Genomic DNA, 21,663 nt, shown 5'->3' with positions numbered 1-21,663 from the left:
TACAATTATATAAAATTTGCTATATCATACAAATATAAATTTTATACTTGCTATATATAGAAAATTGCTCAATAAAATTTCCGAAATATCTTTATGGGGAGATAAATGGGCTATTTAACTGTAGAATCTTGGGCCATATGTTTGTAAATGGATCAAGTTTAATGGGCTTCTTTCATTTCTAATCTAATATAGTACTTACAAATTTAGTGACCATCGAATTTTCATAGTTAAGTTATATCGCTATAAAATTCGATAAAATTACTTTATTACAAATCATACCGATCAACAAAAATTACCACTAAATTTTATTATAATAATGTTATAATTGTATTGATTCGAATATCATGATTATTGATAAATATGATAACAACTTACTTACGTGTGTTTCTTTTGTTTTTTTTATTTGATAAATACTTGGAATAAATATTATCTAAAACAATCACTTTCATTTGCAACTAAATAAAGTCATCTTTTTGGAATCTTATTTGGTTACGATATTCAATGGTGAGTAAATTTGTCATTTATAACACCTGTCATGTATTTAAGTTATCTAAAATTTAAAATTATTCGATATTTAATATCCATTTAACAATGATCGATATAATTTTATCGAATAAAAGATAATCTAATGAATAATAAGACGTGAATCTTATCTGAATTAAAGTTCCAAAGGTTATTACATCCACTCAAATATAAAGAAGAAAAAAAGTTGCACAAACTTAAATTTAATTTTTTTTTCTAGTTGACAAATGAATTAAATGCCTTAAAGAAGACGCTATACGAAAATAAATACTTTAGATTTATGTAAAATTAAATAAGTAGGTATATAAATTTCACCAGAGGTTTTATATATTATTTATGTTTAATTATTTGTTCATTTTCACAAATTAAGGAAGGACAAAAAAATTTATCTATTATGTTTTTAATTAATTAATTTTTTTAACAAAAAGCATAATCTTTTTTTTAATTTTAAAATTTTAATTTATATATTTTAATGAGGATAAAATGATAAACTTGTTATATTAGTAAATATATCAATTTGAAAATTGATAAGTAATTAAAACTTGAAAAATTATAATAATTAACGCGTGAGATGTACCCAAATTGATTTGTATATGTCACGTAAAAACGGAGGTGAATTGCACCGCCTTTGTTGTGTTGATTCATAAAACTTAGGCACTGCATTCTAGGCCTTTGTGTTGTTAGGAATATTTAATTAATGTGTTGTTATATGTGACAATGACAAATTTGAGAACTAATTTTCCCCTCCTCAAAGAGGTAATTTTTGTCAATAATAATAATAATCCATTCATGAGTTTTAAGTTAAGATTCAACTACTAACAAAAGCCAAACACGAGGACAAACCACTATTATTATTATTATTATTACAATCATGTATATATAGTAAATTAAGTTGTCAACCAAAGTTAATTATTATTTTTTAAAGAAAAATAAAGATCATTTATTTTTCACGTGGAGATTTGGGATTAAATTCAGACTCTATTGCTATTTAATTATGAGCTCATTGTATTAGATTTGTCTAATAATTTTTATTTTCTGTGCAATTTATGAGCTATAACATTATCAGATAAAGTGCTCAAAACTGTGGCAAAGGTTGTGGATTATTGAGTTAAAAAAATAAAATAAAAAAGGGTGGGTGAAGTTAAATAGCCAGAAAATTTAGCTAGAATTTTAAAAAGTTTATAGTATTTTAATTTTTAAAAAATTGGATTTTTTTTAATTTAAAAGTATTACAGTTAAAAGGATAAAAATATTTAAAAGATAATATGACATAGTGTGAAATATATTTTTCTAATCAAATTTGATCAATTTTTTAGGGGAAAAATCTTTTCTTTTCTTTTGATCGATCTAAAAGAATGAATATTTTATATATATATATACATATATATATATATATATATATATTCACTCGTAATAATTCAACTTTAAAATTTTATAAATTATTGTAAAATTATCTATAACTTGATTTCGGCCTTTTAAAAAAAAAAAAACCAAAGCAATTTTCAATTAAATATTTTTTTATAAATTTAAAAGGACTGAATAATGATTTTACTATCAAAAAGCTTTCACTCTTTTACTTTCTCGATAACTCAACTTATAATTTTAAATATATTTATCATCCGAGCGACTTTCATTTATCCGTTTGAGTTTGACCATTATTAATTTGCATGCAACTAATAATTTATCTTTGTCAAATGAATCATCGCACGTGAGTTCTATCCAAAAGGGTAAAAGGGTCCACCATCCACTCAAGTCAAATTGAATAGTCTTTCTACTTGAAAAGGACTAATCTTTTCTTTGTTACAACTTTTTCTTTTTCCTTTTACACAAAACAATACATTTTAGTTTAGCTTTTGTTAATATTAATATTATTGTAGTATGACTACTAAAGATGATTTAAGGTTATAAATTTAATTTATTTTTAAAATGCATAAATATTCTTTAATTTATGTTTAAAATTTTAGAAATATATTTATGTCACATTAAGATTTTATTATATCTTGAATTTATTTTATAAATATTTTTCTATCCGTTTTTGGCCTACGTGACACTATTAACCAGGTAGTTTGAAAAAATTAAGCATGCACGCGGCCTAGAAGATGATGTCGCGTAGAATAAAAAGAGGTAAAAAATTATTTGTAAAATAAGTTCAAAGAGATAATAGAACCTTAGTATAGAAGAATATGTCTCTAAGATTTCAGACATAAGTTAGAGGATACTGCATTTTCCCTATTTTTTTTTGTTAATCTCTTAAATATTTTATATCTAATCAAATAAATAAAACCCAAAAAGTATTTTAAATATGTGAAATCAAAGATCAAATGATAATTTATAAAAAGATAGGTTTAAGGGTGTTAGGTAAGTTTTGATAAGTGACCTAAAAGTGAATTGGCTTAAAAGTTAATTAAATTTATTTTTAATTAGTTTTTGACTTTTGAAAGTATTTAATAAATATATATATATAAAAATAATTTTAAATAAATTAAAATAACTTTAAATAAGTAAAAATCAAAAGTAGGACCTTTAATTTTCCTTTTTATTTTTGACTGAAAATCTATTTTTTAAGTCAATCTAAATCTGCTCGTAAAGTGTTTTGTCAAATACCTCTAAAAATTAAAAAAAAATATATTTAAAAGTCAAAGACACTTAAAAATAAGTCAATTCCAACATCTCTTAAACGATAATCCTACAAAGTAAAACTCCACATAAAAGATTACTACTATGATTTTTAAATTAGCGATTTTTTTTTCATAATTTAAATTAAGTGAAATATTCAAAATTCAAAAAAATAATAAACTTTTTATTCATATTTTTTTCGTTTCACCATGTTTTTAACTATTATACATTTTTTAAAATATTAAAAAGTAATAATGAAAAACAAATTTTAATTTATGTATTTAAATCATTTCCCCTTTCTTAAATGGGATGTGGTATCTCAATAATTCACTTACCTCGATATGAATTAAATGGAGTATCTTTGAAAATAAAAAGAGATTATCACTTAATTACTTAAATTATCTAGATATGAATTTAATTAGCCTTACACGTATCTATACTTATTTTAGTCTAGATTCAACATTTTATGTATTATTATTATATTATATTGTGCTATTCACTAAACCAACATCTTCATAATTCAAAAAAAAAAATAAAAAATTATCAAAAGCCATGGAAAATTTTGGTATACACTTGCTTTCTGGTAGATGGTTCATGTTTTTTGCTTCAATTTTGATTTTGTCTGTTGCTGGTGGCACATATATATTTGGTCTCTACTCAGAAGAAGTGAAAATTTCACTAGGTTATGATCAAACAACTTTAAATTTACTTGGTTTTTTCAAAGATTTAGGTGCAAATGTTGGGATTATTTCTGGTTTGATCAATGAAATTACTCCACCATGGGTTGTTATTCTTCTTGGTGCATTTATGAATTTTTTTGGGTATTTTTCTATTTGGCTTGCTGTTACTAAGAAATTTAGTAACCCCAAAGTTTGGGAGATGTGTGTTTGTATTTTCATTGGGGCAAATTCACAAACATTTGTCAACACTGGTGTAATTGTTACTTGTGTTAAGAATTTCCCACAAAGTAGAGGTATTGTGATTGGGCTTTTAAAGGGTTTTGTTGGTTTAAGTGGTGCTATACTTACACAATTTTATCATGCCTTTTATGGAAGTGATGGTAAATCTTTAATCTTGCTTATTGCTTGGCTTCCTACTGTTGTTTCTTGTGTTTTTCTCAGAGTTATTCGGGCTATCAAGATTAACCAGCAAGAAAAAGAAAATGAAATTAGGATTTTTTATCAGCTTTTGTTTGTGTCATTTGGTTTAGCTGGTTTTCTTATGGCTATAATTATAGTGCAAAACAGTGTTGTGTTTGGTGCTACTGGTTATTGGTTAACTGCTGGTACTATTCTTGTTTTGTTATGTGCTCCGATAGTACTTGTTGTTAGAGAGGAATTGAATTTATGGGACGTTAAGAAGCGAAATTTGAGTGTAGAGATTAAAGTTGATGAGATTGAGAGACCACTTCAGTGTTCAGCAGTTGTTGTTCCGATTAACGATCAGAAAGAACATGTTTCGTTCTTTCAAGATGTGTTTAAGCCACCTGAGAGGGGTGAAGACTATACTATACTGCAAGCTGTTCTTAGTGTTGATATGTTGATTCTGTTTATTGCAACGATTTTTGGAGCGGGGGGGCTTTTGACAGCTATGGATAATTTAGGCCAGATTGGTAAAGCTTTAGGTTATCCTAAAACAAGTATTACTACATTTGTGTCACTTGTGAGTATATGGGGTTATCTTGGGCGTGTAGGTTCTGGATTCGCGTCTGAGATCTTCTTGGAGAAGTATAAGTTTCCGCGTCCATTGATGTTGGCAATAGTGCTGTTTTTTTCCTGCCTGGTTCATGTTTTGATTGCGCTTGGCGTGCCTAACACTCTGTATGTCGCGTCTGTGCTGATTGGTTTGTGTTTTGGTGCTTTATGGCCTTTGATATTCGCGATCATATCTGAAATCTTTGGGCTTAAGCATTACTCCACATTGCTCAACTTTGGGGGTGCTGCTAGCCCAATCGGAGCTTATATATTCAATGTTAAGGTAGCTGGTAATTTGTATGACAGAGAAGCAATGAAACAAATGGCAGCTCATGGGATCATTAGAAAAACCGGTGAAGACTTGACTTGCACTGGAGTTGAGTGTTATAAGTTGGCTTTCTTGATAATTGCAGCATCTACTTTTGTGGGTTTCATTGTTTCATTGGTTTTAGTAATCAGAACATTCAAGTTTTACAAAGGGGATATCTACAAGAAGTTTAGAGAACAAGCCAAAGCAGTCGATGCTGCTGAGTCTCAGTCCAGAACAAATGGTGATACTCCATTATAGTCATTCTGATATGTGATTATAGTTTTGACATCTTGTGCTTATAGCTGATATCATTATGTACAAGGAGCTGAAAGTGTATACATGATTTACAAGTTGAATTTTATCTATATAATGGAAGATTTGTTTTAACTGTAGTTGTGTAGAAACAAACTTAACTGAGGGTCTTTCAGAAACAAAATCTCTACCTCCGTGAGGTAATGGTAAGATCTGCGTAAATTCTACCCTCTTCAGACCTCACTTGCGGGATTTCACTCGATATGTTATTATTGTTGTTATGTAGAAACAAAGTTTATAGAAATTCAATTACAAAGATTTGCTAGCCTCAGAAAACTTCAGTGAGTAGAAAGAACTAGGTACCACAAATCAGGCAGCAGTACTACCACTGGACCTAGCTAGCTCTCACCTTAGTTGCACGGATTTCTCACTTTTGATGCCGCACCTGTTTTGGATTCTTCAAAAATACACTACTTTTGGCGAATGCAACGCGCACCTATTGACATTTTTGAAGAGTCTGACCAACATAGGGCTCCCAGTAAGTCTGGCTTTAAGCCAAAGCAGCTTGATCTCCCTTCGTGTCAATTTGATTGTCTGGTTTTGATTTGACACGAAATTTAAGAAAATACGAATTTTTTTGAATCTTGTCGTCTTAAACGTGTCATGCAGAAAGTTAGAACTAAAGTATTGTCAAAACAAAAAATATTCCTTTTCTAAAGTAAGACAAACAAATTGTAACGGAGAAAATAAGTGATATTAACCCATGATAAGAACCTAAAGGTTGAGTCTTGTACCACTTTTAAAATTTCGAATTCATTCTTATCTGCGAATAGAGAAAATCATTAATAAACGACACTTTCCTGTGTAACGAGCACAATAATACATAAATTTAAATTAATCGAACCACGTAAAAACATACAGCCAAAACGAGGCCTATGTGTAAATCATAATATGTCAGGAATCAGGATCAAGCTGCAATCACAGCTGCAAAAGAAAAAAACAGTTCCCTTTATTTTCCAGCTACATAAATTTTGTCATCAACCAAAATAATAGAAATCATTATTATAAGTAGATCTGAAAATTTTACCAGAATAATATTTCAATAGTTTTTTTAATTTTCTAGCTAAATTTTTTTGGTCATTACCACTTCCCTAAAAAACATAATTCAAAGTACAAGATCCAAAAATGACTTTACTATTATTATTATTATTTTTTGAATTCATCATTCATAATTGAACTCACATTTCTTCAATAATTTGCTTACAAAAAACATACATGGGCCATCCACCATGTCGATAACAGTACAAAATCTGACCCAATCAATTCGTATCACCCACAATTATATAGAGAGTTTTGATTAATCGAATCAGTGAACTTTGAATATTACATCATTAATCTAAAAAAATACAGACAAACTAGAGACAATGATAACTTTTTTGATCTTTTCATATGATTAACGCGGAAAAACTAACTGATTGACTAGTTAAGAAATACAAATATCGAACTACTCATCTATATTTTTTGGTGTTGATGTTACTAATTCTTTTGAAACCATTGCTTCCCTTTGCACTCTGAATTTCTTATATATATCACCTTTGTAAAATTCCCTTGTTGTAATTGCTAGAACAAGTGAAACAACACAACTAATTAATGTAGCACCAGTGATAACCAAAAAGGCCATTTTATAACACTCCACACCAATACAAGTCAAATCTTCACCAACACCTCTTATCAATCCTTTAGTTTTCATTTGTCTCAGTGCCATTTTATCATACCATTGGCCTGCAACTCTAACATTAAGAATATATGCACCAAAAGGGCTAGCTCCACCACTCAAATTGTACAAAGTTGAGTAGTATTTAAGCCCGAATATCTCCGATACAATGGCGAATATCAAAGGCCATTGTGCTCCAAAACAGAACCCCATTATGATTGAAGAAATGTAGAGGGAATTAGGGACCCCAAACGCGATGAGAAGGTGCCCGGTACATGACAGGAGGAGGACTATTGTGAGCATTAACGGGCGAGGGAACTTGTATTTTGATAAAAAGATTTAGGATACAAAGCCTGAGACAACACGCCCTAGGTAGTTCCATATGCTGAGTAAGGACACAAATGTTGTAATGCTTGTTGAAGGATAGCCTAAGGCCTTCCCTATTTGGCCTAAGTTGTCGATAGCTGTCAGTGTACCGCCTACCCCAAAAGTAGTCGTTGTAAACAGAATCAAGAAATCTAAGCTGAAAATCGCTTGCAGTATTGTGTAGTCCTCACCCCTTGGTGGTGGATTAAACACATTACTGTACCAGATATTTGATTTTAAACAACTGATCTCTTCCGGTTCTGGCTGAACAGAACACGGAGTTTCTGTTACAACGTTCACCTGTGGAGTATCATGTAAGGCTTGTCGCTTACATTTCCACAAGGTAAACTCTTCTTTAAAGACGAGGATGAGCGGAGCAAAGAGCAAAATCAGTACTACAGCAGCACTTCCTGCATATTCAAGCCTAGTGAAACTTACCTTATTTTGAACAACAATTACAACCATGATAAAACCAGCTAGGCCAAGTGAAATGATCAGAAGTTTGTAGAAAATTCGAAGCTCGTTAGCCTGTTTATCATCCACCTTCATAACGCGAACAGTTCGTAGAAATAAGCAAGAAACAACACAAGGCAGCCAACCAATTAACAAAACAAGAGACCTCACATCATTTCCATAGAAAGCATGATACAATTGTGTGATAATCGCGCCACTTAAACCAACAAATCCCTTCAACAATCCAAGTACAATTCCCCTGCTTTCGGGGAAATTCTTGACACAAGTGACTAACACACCAGTATTAGCAAATGTCTGAGAACTTGCACCAATGCATATGTAAAAACACATTTGCCAAACAGGAGGTTTAGCTATACGTCCTATAATCGCAAGCCATACCATGAAGTAACCAAAGAAATTCATGATTGCTCCCATTAATAGAACTACCCATGCTGGAGTGACTTCGTTGATAAAACCGGATATCATTCCAACATTACCACCTAAGTCTTTGAAGAAACTTAGTAAGTTTAAGGTGGTTTGATCATAGCCTAATGAGGATTTGATTTCATTGCTATAAAGGCTGAATAAGTAAGTTGCACCAGCCATTGACATGATTAGAAGAGAAGCAAAAACCATGAACCATTTGCTCATGAGAAAATGGATGCTAAAGCCTATCATATTAGCTTTATAGCCACCATTTTCAGTTAACTTTGCCATTGGAAACTTATAATATGAGTGGGAAAAAAAAAAGGGACTTAGTGTTTACTACCATACTAACATTAGGTATTTATAAACTACTACAACATTTAGCTACGCCTCAATTCCAAACAAATTGAGGTCGAGAATTACACTATCAGGTTAACCAAGAGTGTGGAGCCACCTTTTTTTTACACTAGATAGCTAGGTTAAAATTTATATATATATATATTGACACCCCTTATTATTTACGTATAATACATAAATATGTTTTTTAAACTTGACCTTAATTTGCATCTATGCACTTCAATATGGGGTGTGTACAAGTAGACACGTGTCCTACGTAGCATAATACATGTCAAATGCCGCATCGAACGTGAATTGCCACGTATGACGACAAGTAGACGTATGTATCTACTTGATCAACTCTATATAAGTTTAAGTGTCTACTTGTGAACATCCAAAGTTGGAGGGCTAGCTGTAGAGGAAGCTAAGTTAAAAGACATACTTATGTATTATGCGTTTTTAATATTTTGACTCAGTAAAATTTTTGACTGTGCTACGAACCGAGAGATATCTACGTCCTTAAAATGTGGGAGTGGGAGATAGGTTAGTTGCTACACGATATAGAGACAATATGATGGTGTAAAATTTTCTTACTATGATAGTATATATAACTTTGAACTTTATATACAAATGTGAAAGAACTTTAAGATTGGTTTGCAAATAATTACAAAAATCTTTACATGTACGTAAGGTTACAAAATCAAAATAAATATTATTTTCTACATATTTTCATCTAGTCAAAATAAATAATACTCTATTATTTGCAAGTTGCATCCTAATTCACGGATTTTCATCTAGGTAGTTCAACTTTATTATCAAAAAAATATTGCCAACTATAGATTTTGCAAATTACTAATAATTTATATCTAATATTCCCTTCGTTTAAAAAGAATGACCTAGTTTGATTTTGAACGGAGTTTAAAAAAAATAAGACTTTTCAATCTTGTGATTCTAAATTAAAGTCATATCAAATGTACGAAAATGTTTTTTTATCTTGTGGTCTTAAACATGCCACGTGAAAAGTTAAAATTAAAATATTACCGAAAAAGGAAATGATGATTTTCTTTAAAACAGATTAAAAAAGAAATATGGCTATTCTTTTTGAAACGTCGGGAGAATTGTCTTTATAAAAATAAACTTGTTTTAGCACCTTGACATCTACACTAAAGCAAAGTGAATTGCAAAATCTAATTTAAAATTAAATTCAGAGATTAAACACGTCTCGTTATCATTTCGGAGATTTTTTATTATTATTAACGAGAAAATTTACATCGGTTATTCTTCATATAAACAACGTTATCTAAGTATACGATCAACTTCTCATAAGAAAAATAAATACTACAGCACTTCAATTTCAAATGTTTTTTTTTTTTACAAATTTAACCTAGACAACACATGTTTTGACTAAAGTAATATGTTGGACAAATGGTCGAATTATTAAATCATGTCATCTATCTCTGTCCCACAAAAATAAATGAAGTTCCAAAATTCGGAAAATGTACACTAAATTTTAATAAATAAATTATTTTTATACATACTATGAAATGATTACTTAATAATATTTTCTCAATCTCAATTATCTTGACTTTAAAAATAGTTTTTCTCAAATGATTTTCATTTTAAAAGTCTTTAAAAAATAAATTAATTTTTCTCATTTTATCTTTTGTAGTAATTGTTTTTTATGATCACAAATGCTTTATTTATGATAACACATTGTCTTAAAGACATGAAAAAGAGTAAGATTAATCAAAGTTGTTCATAACATATTTTTTATAAGAGACGTATAAAAAAGAAACACAATAAATAATTCGAAACAGAAAGATGAATCATTAATTAACGTAACACATATTTTACTTTAATTTAATCATCAATCATAATAAACATATGCATTCATATTTTTGTGATGTTGAATTGTATGGACTAAAATAATAGATTTATGACAACCACATGACATTAATATGGTAAAATGCTAGTGGAAGAAAAAGAGACACAATGTTGACTTATACTTTGTCTTGGCAAGCAAATTGACTAAAGAAATTGACATTTATTTTTGGTAACTTTGTGTTTGTTTATACTCTCTTCGTATCTAACGAAAAATAAAATTTTAGCTCATTTTATATTTATTAAAAAAATTATAATTTATGAAATTACTTCTATTTAATAGATGTACGACACTTCAAACTGAACATTTTAATATAAAAATATATATAATTGGAAGTAATTATTATATTTTATCTTAAAATTTTAAAACAATGTCTATTTTTGAACATTATTACTATTTTTGGCTGAAATAACATTAAATTGAGACGAAAGAAATATATAATACGAACAATAATAGTTCCTTTGTGTGAACATGTCTTTCAATCAATTTGATAAGTCTTTAAACTAATTGATTAAATATGATACCCCTCTAGGAAATTATCTTAAATTAGTGGTGTAGAACATTTACAAGCCATTTTGGAGAATCCTATAGATAATATTTGGATTGAAGTTTTCGAATGGAAAAAATTCAATGTAAAAATTAGGTGTGAGGACAAATTTTCTAGTATAATTATGAGTTCTTAGCTATTATTTGAATAGTCATCGAAAAATAATAATACTTCAATATGAAAAATTTTAATAGAAATACTTTTAAATATCGGTCCTTCAATTTTAAATTTATAAAGCTTTAAAACTTGTGATTTTTCCTTTAACTTTGAAACTCCAACACTTCATTAATCATTTCTTGATTTTGAATATATAGAAGTTTGAACTTCATGGATCGTTTTTACTTTTGAAGCTCTAGACATTAATGTTTTCGATTTTGAAACTTTAAATTTTTTTTGAACCTCATGAATCGACTCTAGTGTTGTTAGATCCTATTTTGGGATAATTTTCAATTTTCATCCTCAAATTTAATGGTTTATATTAGATTTTTTTCATGCGAGTGTTACTCATTTAACAAATATTTGCTAATAACATCTATCTATTGGAACCTAATTATTCTGAGAACTTTTGTCTCACTCGACATAATTTTAATAGAAATTAAGTTACATGAGATAAATTATGTAGTATTTTTTAGAATTTATTGTAGTGTTTAGAAATGGAAATTCTTTTAGAAACATATGGTCCCTTATTTTCCTTTCTTTTTTTAAAATGATGAATAATATGTATGGTAGATGTGTAGTGTTTTTTGTTACATAAGTTGTGGAATATTATATTTGGTGTTAAAGCATAATCTCTTGTATTTTTTTTACGACATAATTTATAGAATATTATAATATAAAAATATAAATTTATATCCTTCGAAATTTTATTTGTTAATTCATTGTTAGGGACAATTTTAGTAATTAGTCGTTACTTATATATTTTGAAGGATAAAATTTGAAGATCGTCTATATATATCTGGCGATGACGCGGTATTATTAGAGGAAAGAAGGAGGCCCATATACAACTACTTCAGTATAGGCCTAAGCCCAATAATCTCTAACTGGATTGTAACCTGTCCCTCTAAGGTCCAATCTCCTGCCTAAAGTAAAAAAGAAAAATTGCTTAATCACACAAAAATTTCTATCATAAATATTAATTCATTTTATATTTTAAAATAATTTCATATTGTTTCAATAATTAATGGTTTTATATCGAATTTCAAGTTAGATAGATATATGTATTTTTTATACTATATACACTATGAAACATAGATACAAAAAGGAAAGGGGTGAAAGAGAGTTTTAATATATATTCTAAATACATGTATATCACATTAGATACATATATATAGAAGAGAGGAGATCAAGGTAGGATAGATGCAACGCAAATAACGCTTGGATATAATGTATATAAAATGTAAAAATTAGGCAAATGACATACTGTAAATGATAAATTACATTCTATCCCTATAATATCAATATTTACCAAAAATCCCTTATTTTTAAGAATTTCGGATACTTTATAAAATAGAAATGATACTTAAATATAAATGACAGAATATTTTTTTTTCTGTAACTATTATAGCTAAAATCAAGGGTAACTGATTTCCCTTCACTTGATTTAAGTTAATCTTGTGACTAATTTCACTCCCAGGAATTTGGGCAAATCAACTCCATGAAAAAATAAAAATAGCAACAATAATAGTACCATGTGAAGGGGATATATTAATAAACGATTTTTTCCGGATATATAATAACGATGCCCTTTGATAAGTATTTGTCGCCGGAGCTCCGCTGAGATGATATATTGTAACTAAAATTTAAGTATCAAATTTAAATTCTGAATTTGAGTATCTTTTTATTTGTTGGACATGAAATTTAATGTATCAAAGAAACTTATTTAAATTTAATTTTTCGTTTATATATAGATTCAAATAGTATTTTGTAAGTATCACGTGATAGAATGATTCTTTGTTTCATTTTTACTTATATTTCGTATATATTAAGGTATCAAATAATAGTATATGTGTATAAAAAATTAAGTATCTAATTTAAATTGTGAATTTGAGTATCTTTTCATGTGTTGGCCATGAAATTTAATGTATCAAAGAAATATATTTTAAATTTAATATTTCGTTTATATATATAGTTTCAATTAGTATTTTGTAAGTATCATGTTAACCTGTTTTTTATATGTTAGTATAAGATGAATTGTATTAAGTATCGTTTTAATCTTATCATGATTTTTGAATATATTTGTTAGTATGTTCAATTAATTTTATTAAGTATCATTTTTTGGTGATCATGATAGAATGATTCTTTGTTTTATTTTTACTTATATTTCATATATATTAAGGTATCAAATAATAGTATATGTGTATCATACTGTCATACATCTGTTATTTAAGTATCATATTTATATGAAATATTGATAAGTATATAAAAATTTAAGTATCTAATTTAAATTGTGAATTTGAGTATCTTTTTATGTGTTGGACATGAAATTTAAAGTATAAAATTTAATTAGTATCATTTGGGATAAAAAAGGGATTTTTGTAATTTAATACATCAGTAGGGAATTAATGAAATTAAATAAATTAAAGTAGTGTATTTTAGTAATTTTTCCTAAAATATATTACACTTAATTTAACCCGCATATATATATATGGGCATGTGTATTTGAGTGTGCTACATACATGTAATTGGCAAAGTGAATGTAGTACGAAAGATGCTTTCACAAACTAAAGTGCAAACATCTGATTAGCTAATAAACTAGTGGGATTTCTGTTGTTTGCTCAAAATAAAATAATGTAAAAAAGAAAAAAAAAGCATGATACAGACATATTACCTTTAACTTGGTTTCATCTTCCAGGCTCCAATGCACAAGAAGACACTTAAATTGGTATAAAATTAAACAAGTAGACAAACGCACGGAATCGAAGCCAAGGTCAGGAGTTTGTGGGTTCACGTGTTAATATACATATATTTATTTAACTTTCAAATGCAAATATAGGGTCTACGAACCCATAAACCCCCACCTAGCTTCGTCTATGCACATGACACTACATCACACAATACACGTAGAATGTGAATTGTGATGTAGGATGTCAAGTAGACAAACATGAGTTTACACGGTCAACTTTATACAAATTTAAGTGTTGCTTATGCACACACCAAATTAGAGTATATAAATATCAAATGATACTAAGTTAAATAACACGTTTACGCATTACGTTAAAAAAACAAAAAAAACTTGTGTGGTAAATAAATTATAAAACTTGTTGAAAAGGTACTTTATAAAAATGAAACTTTTGAATATTTTTACTAACTGCCTTCTTCTTCCCTAAAATTCCACGCTGAATACAAAAATCACAGCGAAAATTCAAAGAGAAATAATCAATCCAGCGCAATCAATTCAGGTTCTTGCAATAATTTCTTTGCGTTTTGCCAATTTTTTCCATATTATTCATTGAGTTGTTGAAAATCAAGTGAAATTTCTTAATTGTTAGAAATTAATTTCACAGTCTGAATGCTGAAATTTGAGCTTGAAATGCAATTATGCTACATCAAGTTCATATTTTTTCCCCTTTTTATTAGCCTAAATGTTCATATATAAAGATGTTATCTTTTGCCAAATCAGAATTCAGTTGATGCGTAACTCAAAAAAAAATTAAAATTGAAATGAATTGATGAATCAACTAGGCTGCAATTCCCCAAATTGGTTAGGGTTTTATTAAACTCCGTGCCTAGACAAACTAAGACACTTAAATCGGGACAGAGGGAAGGAGTAGTATTGTGGAATCCTTTGGGTTGTTGAAATTTTTATTATTTTGATTTAATTTAAAAGGTGGGATGTTAATTTTGTGTTGAGTTGTGATTGTTTGTTTATGATGATTTCAGGGAATTAGTACTAGGGAGTTTTAAATTTTAAGTGTCATGGCAAGGATAAAACCTCAAGCTCTTCTACTGCAAAGCAAAAAGAAGAAAGCACCAAGTGGTGTTAGTGTACCTACAATTATTGTATACATCCTAATTGTTGCTGTGATGGTGTTTTCCCTGTTCTCTACATATAAATACTGGTCTCGAAGGTTAGTGAAAACCTTCTCGTGGAAATTGTTGTAGCTACTTGTAGGATCTTATCTATTTTATGTTGTTTATTACTGGCTATCTTTTGATTGTTTAACTTTGACATATAAACAAATGCAGTTATTTAGATAAAATTTGGATATATAGCATAATTATATAGACAAAACTACACTCCGAGAGTAGCAAAGTAAGTGGCTAATTTTCCAATGTTCTTGAACTCATGCGATGTTCTGTGCTTCAGAGAGCTAAGCTCTCTTTGGCAGTTGTCGATGTTCTTAACTTGGAATTGTTGGTAATGGTCCCTATTTGTACTTCTTGTTATGATTATTTGGAAGAGAAGTGAAGCAACAGAGTGTTTAGGTATGGCATGGCCCTTGTTAGTAGTTGTATGTAAAGTCTAAGATGTGGAATGCCCTAATTTTTGGGTTCTTTATTTGTGTTTATAGAGAACTAATATTTAAACTTGTCATGGCCACTTGTATCTGTCCAATACTAACCTAATCATGTCCTTATCATGAGTTTCTTAAGTTCTGATATATCCATTTCCAACACTTGGTAATGAAAGACTTTCAATAGTGTCTTATTTTTATCATAAGTATTTGGTACTCTTCAGATCTAACTTTATGACGATATCCTTTAACTTTGTCCCAAAAAGATATTTGAAAATTGGAGTTGCGTTTGGGCATGAATACAAATGGAAAATTTATGGTCAAACGCCTCCATAGGGGATGGATATTTTGTTTCATCAACAATGCCTCACTTGTTCATTTGTTAAATATTTTGTGACAAGATGCATTTGGATAGATGTTTTTCCTCATACTTCAACCTTTTTATTTTCTTCTGCCTAGATCAATTCTTCAGACACAGGATGGTATATCAAACAGAAAGGTATGGATTATTTTACAACTCCTATTTTTGGTTGGTAGCTATCATTGCAAACATGTTTTCTTGAGCTCCAATGACCGACATATGCCATTTGTTATGGTCCATATTTAGATTTTTTAAAAATGGTGGTGCTTGGGTCAACTTGCTTGCACCTTGATTAACCAGATACTTATAACCTTTCACAAGTAGAGGCTCTGGGTTTTTTTGTGCCCACCTAGAATTAGGCAGATGGGAAGAATCAAGAAACCACCTAAGCGATTTTTGTCTTTGATTTGATTTAAAACCTAGTTTCTCATGAACTTCATTCGCTCCATATTTAGATCCGAAAAACTGCATTTACCTTAGTATTCTTTTGCACTCATGTATATCCTGACCTCTTTATTTGCTGCAGTTTATTGAGCGGAAGAAATCAGATATTCCTAATTACGCTGTAAGTTCAGAAAATTCTCTTTCCTGCTTTCTTGTCAGCTAGTATTTTATTACTAATACCGGCTTTGAGTATGCCGGTGTGACAGGCAGGCAGTCCAACCCCCTCCCTCCCTCCTCTCATTCTCTTCAACTTTCCTTCAATCATACTACTGCATGCGTTCTTCACCTTAGTTTTCTTTTTGTATCTTCCTTAAGTTGTAGCATATAACAGTGTTTCTCCTTTAAGTCTGGAGTATTCCTCTATGTTTTTTCTTGGCTATAATTGCACATTTCAATGCTTTTCTGTTACGCAATCCTTATTTCCTTTCTAGACTTTGTTAACTTGTGTGTGTCATTGGCAGCTTATAAGCACCTCGAAAGGACAGATAACTGTGGAACTTTACAAGGATGGTTCTCCTGACATTGTCAATGAGTTCATTGATTTCAGGTGTGTAACTGCTATAACTTCTTGTTTTTTGCTTTTTCTTTCCTTTTCTCATCTTTGGTTTGTTCTTTTTTCGGAGACGACAATCAAATTACTCCTAGCTTATATACATTATAAGCCACCTTCTTGTTTTTTTTTTTGTTTTGCGGAGACGACCATTAATTTATCCTAGTTCATATAGATCTAACGAGGCAACCTTCTCTAAGTAGACTAATCCAAGTGTTCATCCCTTCCCTACCTCACATACAGCACCTGGTGACTTGTCACATGCTTTGAAAAGGAGAATTCTGGGATGGCTTATGTGATCCTCAAAAATGTTCAAAGAAACACTTGCCTAAGTTTGAACTTGTGAAAATTAGGAGTTAGGTATTAAGGTGAATTTCAGCATGTTAAAATCCACCTTTTTCTTTTCTTTCTTTTTTTTTTCCCTTGGTTTTTGAAGGGAGAAGAAAGAGGGAGAGGGACTGATCACCAATTTCTGATTGCATCTTTATTCTTCATCATTCCTTCCCATGACAATAAGTAATATTTACTGAGCATAGAATGATGGGTTTTGATTCGCAATATTTTGACCTTTTTCTTTTATCTTAAGGGGTCAGGGAGTTGATATTTTGGCTATTTGTGGTTGTATCAGTTCATGAGTCAAGCTGATGAAATGTTGTTGGTGTTATTTGCACGAATCTCTGCCACTTCATCACCATGGATGTGGCTCCATATTGGTTTTTTGATCTCCATCACAAATTTCCTTGTAATACAAATACGAACCTCAAGTGCATGCCGGTTATGGTGTAAAAATAGTGTGTTTATTTCTCTGTTGTTCATTTGTAAAGTCTTGGATGGGCAACCTTGTGCCACTGGCATGATAGAAGTATTAACTTCTAAAACGTATTTGCAGCCAGAAAGGTCACTTCAAAGGGATGCAATTTACTCGTGTAGTAAAGAACTTTGTCATTCAAGGTAGTAAAATTGAAAACTCTGAAGCTACAGAAGATTGGACATCGAGGGGAAAACATTACAGCCAACTAAACACAAGGTTGCACATCATTTGCTGTTATTGTGTCTTATACAGTTACCTTGAGATTCCCTTGACTCGCTGTTTTTTGCTAAATTAGCAATCTTAATGTTCAGTCTTAAGCATGAAGCATTTATGCTTGGTACTTCCAAAGCGACACATGAAGGTGGAGGATTTGATCTATTTATTACAACAGCACCAATACCAGATTTGAACGACAAGATTAATATCTTTGGGCGTGTCATCAAGGGAGAAGATGTCGTGCAGGTATAGATCCTTTCCCTTTTTCCTTTTCCTATCAGTAATCACATAAAAATTTTAAATGACATAGTTGGATATTTGATATATCACTGTATTTCCGCATTTAATATGTAGTGAACATTCAACTCCATACCGGGAGTGTGATCAATGAACTACTTCATTATGCTTCGTCAAGAACTCACAAGTCATTTTAAAACTGGCCAAAAACCTATTGGCAAGCCTGGAAATGAGATTTCAATGTTTTTTGTTCTTTTTTTTTCGAAATCCCCCCCTTAATGATGATGGGTCTGTCATGACTATTCAGGAAATCGAAGAAGTAGATACAGATGACCACTATCGACCCAAAACTCCTGTACAAATCAATGAAGTAACAACTCTCAAGCACAAAACCTGAACTCTCTATCTATGAGATGCAGTTACTTGACATCGATGAACAAAAGCAGGCAGCATCATCAGTAGAGTTGCTAACTGTGGGTATGATGTAAGATATGGATTTCATTTGTGTAATTTGGCTAGGCTCCTCCCAAAAATTTTGGGTTAAATAACCAAGCCATTGTAAGAACTACGTTGGTAAAAAAAAGAAGTTTTTGGGAATGTGGATCATTCTTGGCACGATTGAAAACACCTTTAAATTTAATAAGATATATTGGACGCTAAGAATATCCATAATTATATCATCCTTTAATTCGATTCATGTGGCCTATTGAAAGACAAACACACCAAAAATGGTTAAAAGCAATTAAAATAACTCAATTGAAACATCTTGTTAGGAAAAAAATTGTGAAAATCCAAGTAACAACAATCGAAATTAGAAGATAAACATCCATCTGTACGATCGACCGTATGTTTTTGCTTCTCCATAAGCTTTTTTTTTTTTTTTTGCAGCAAAGGTAAGACTGGTCAACGGACCGGAACCGGGTCACCGGACCGGAATGAACCGGGATGAACCGGTACCGGACCGGACCGGAATCCGTTGACCGGAATTTTGACCGGTACCGGGATGAACCGGTACCGGACCGGACCGGAATCCGTTGACCGGAATTTTGACCGGTACCGGGATGAACCGGTACCGGACCGGACCGGAATCCGTTGACCGGAATTTTGACCGGTACCGGGATGAACCGGTACCGGACCGGACCGGAATCCGTTGACCGGAATTTTGACCGGTACCGGGATGAACCGGTACCGGACCGGACCGGAATCCGTTGACCGGAATTTTGACCGGTACCGGGATGAACCGGTACCGGACCGGACCGGAATCCGTTGACCGGAATTTTGACCGGTACCGGGATGAACCGGTACCGGACCGGACCGGAATCCGTTGACCGGAATTTTGACCGGTACCGGGATGAACCGGTACCGGACCGGACCGGAATCCGTTGACCGGAATTTTGACCGGTACCGGGATGAACCGGTACCGGACCGGACCGGAATCCGTTGACCGGAATTTTGACCGGTACCGGGATGAACCGGTACCGGACCGGACCGGAATCCGTTGACCGGAATTTTGACCGGTACCGGGATGAACCGGTACCGGACCGGACCGGAATCCGTTGACCGGAATTTTGACCGGTACCGGGATGAACCGGTACCGGACCGGACCGGAATCCGTTGACCGGAATTTTGACCGGTACCGGGATGAACCGGTACCGGACCGGACCGGAATCCGTTGACCGGAATTTTGACCGGTACCGGGATGAACCGGTACCGGACCGGACCGGAATCCGTTGACCGGAATTTTGACCGGTACCGGGATGAACCGGTACCGGACCGGACCGGAATCCGTTGACCGGAATTTTGACCGGTACCGGGATGAACCGGTACCGGACCGGACCGGAATCCGTTGACCGGAATTTTGACCGGTACCGGGATGAACCGGTACCGGACCGGACCGGAATCCGTTGACCGGAATTTTGACCGGTACCGGGATGAACCGGTACCGGACCGGACCGGAATCCGTTGACCGGAATTTTGACCGGTACCGGGATGAACCGGTACCGGACCGGACCGGAATCCGTTGACCGGAATTTTGACCGGTACCGGGATGAACCGGTACCGGACCGGACCGGAATCCGTTGACCGGAATTTTGACCGGTACCGGGATGAACCGGTACCGGACCGGACCGGAATCCGTTGACCGGAATTTTGACCGGTACCGGGATGAACCGGTACCGGACCGGACCGGAATCCGTTGACCGGAATTTTGACCGGTACCGGGATGAACCGGTACCGGACCGGACCGGAATCCGTTGACCGGAATTTTGACCGGTACCGGGATGAACCGGTACCGGACCGGACCGGAATCCGTTGACCGGAATTTTGACCGGTACCGGGATGAACCGGTACCGGACCGGACCGGAATCCGTTGACCGGAATTTTGACCGGTACCGGGATGAACCGGTACCGGACCGGACCGGAATCCGTTGACCGGAATTTTGACCGGTACCGGGATGAACCGGTACCGGACCGGACCGGAATCCGTTGACCGGAATTTTGACCGGTACCGGGATGAACCGGTACCGGACCGGACCGGAATCCGTTGACCGGAATTTTGACCGGTACCGGGATGAACCGGTACCGGACCGGACCGGAATCCGTTGACCGGAATTTTGACCGGTACCGGGATGAACCGGTACCGGACCGGACCGGAATCCGTTGACCGGAATTTTGACCGGTACCGGGATGAACCGGTACCGGACCGGACCGGAATCCGTTGACCGGAATTTTGACCGGTACCGGGATGAACCGGTACCGGACCGGACCGGAATCCGTTGACCGGAATTTTGACCGGTACCGGGATGAACCGGTACCGGACCGGACCGGAATCCGTTGACCGGAATTTTGACCGGTACCGGGATGAACCGGTACCGGACCGGACCGGAATCCGTTGACCGGAATTTTGACCGGTACCGGGATGAACCGGTACCGGACCGGACCGGAATCCGTTGACCGGAATTTTGACCGGTACCGGGATGAACCGGTACCGGACCGGACCGGAATCCGTTGACCGGAATTTTGACCGGTACCGGGATGAACCGGTACCGGACCGGACCGGAATCCGTTGACCGGAATTTTGACCGGTACCGGGATGAACCGGTACCGGACCGGACCGGAATCCGTTGACCGGAATTTTGACCGGTACCGGGATGAACCGGTACCGGACCGGACCGGAATCCGTTGACCGGAATTTTGACCGGTACCGGGATGAACCGGTACCGGACCGGACCGGAATCCGTTGACCGGAATTTTGACCGGTACCGGGATGAACCGGTACCGGACCGGACCGGAATCCGTTGACCGGAATTTTGACCGGTACCGGGATGAACCGGTACCGGACCGGACCGGAATCCGTTGACCGGAATTTTGACCGGTACCGGGATGAACCGGTACCGGACCGGACCGGAATCCGTTGACCGGAATTTTGACCGGTACCGGGATGAACCGGTACCGGACCGGACCGGAATCCGTT

General features: G+C 33.7%; 3 protein-coding genes across 3 annotated transcripts; 2 read left to right on the top strand and 1 right to left on the bottom strand.

The window, feature by feature from the left end:
* Positions 1–3,620: 3,620 nt before the first annotated feature.
* LOC107032294 (protein NUCLEAR FUSION DEFECTIVE 4-like) lies at positions 3,621–5,534 on the top strand. The gene has a single exon (XM_015233881.2). It carries the CDS (start codon positions 3,691–3,693, stop codon positions 5,398–5,400), a length of 1,710 nt encoding a protein of 569 aa, XP_015089367.1. The 5' UTR covers positions 3,621–3,690; the 3' UTR covers positions 5,401–5,534.
* A 1,189-nt stretch (positions 5,535–6,723) lies between these two features.
* On the bottom strand, positions 6,724–8,679 carry LOC107032518. Its single transcript, XM_015234121.2, has one exon. The coding sequence runs from the start codon at positions 8,642–8,644 to the stop codon at positions 7,448–7,450; it is 1,197 nt and encodes a 398-aa protein (XP_015089607.1). The 5' UTR covers positions 8,645–8,679; the 3' UTR covers positions 6,724–7,447.
* A 5,730-nt stretch (positions 8,680–14,409) lies between these two features.
* On the top strand, positions 14,410–18,809 carry LOC107032307 (peptidyl-prolyl cis-trans isomerase CYP21-4-like). Its single transcript, XM_015233896.2, has 8 exons — positions 14,410–14,516; positions 14,998–15,185; positions 16,032–16,071; positions 16,460–16,498; positions 16,839–16,924; positions 17,817–17,954; positions 18,050–18,200; positions 18,499–18,809. The coding sequence occupies exons 2-8, from the start codon at positions 15,034–15,036 to the stop codon at positions 18,586–18,588; spliced, it is 696 nt and encodes a 231-aa protein (XP_015089382.1). The 5' UTR covers positions 14,410–14,516; positions 14,998–15,033; the 3' UTR covers positions 18,589–18,809.
* Positions 18,810–21,663: the final 2,854 nt, after the last annotated feature.

This window comes from Solanum pennellii, chromosome 10 (genome assembly GCF_001406875.1).
Source record: "Solanum pennellii chromosome 10, SPENNV200".
NCBI classification, from domain to species: Eukaryota; Viridiplantae; Streptophyta; class Magnoliopsida; order Solanales; family Solanaceae; genus Solanum; species Solanum pennellii.
Note: the sequence above shows the minus strand (reverse complement) of the source record. Positions and strands in the feature narration are given on the sequence as shown.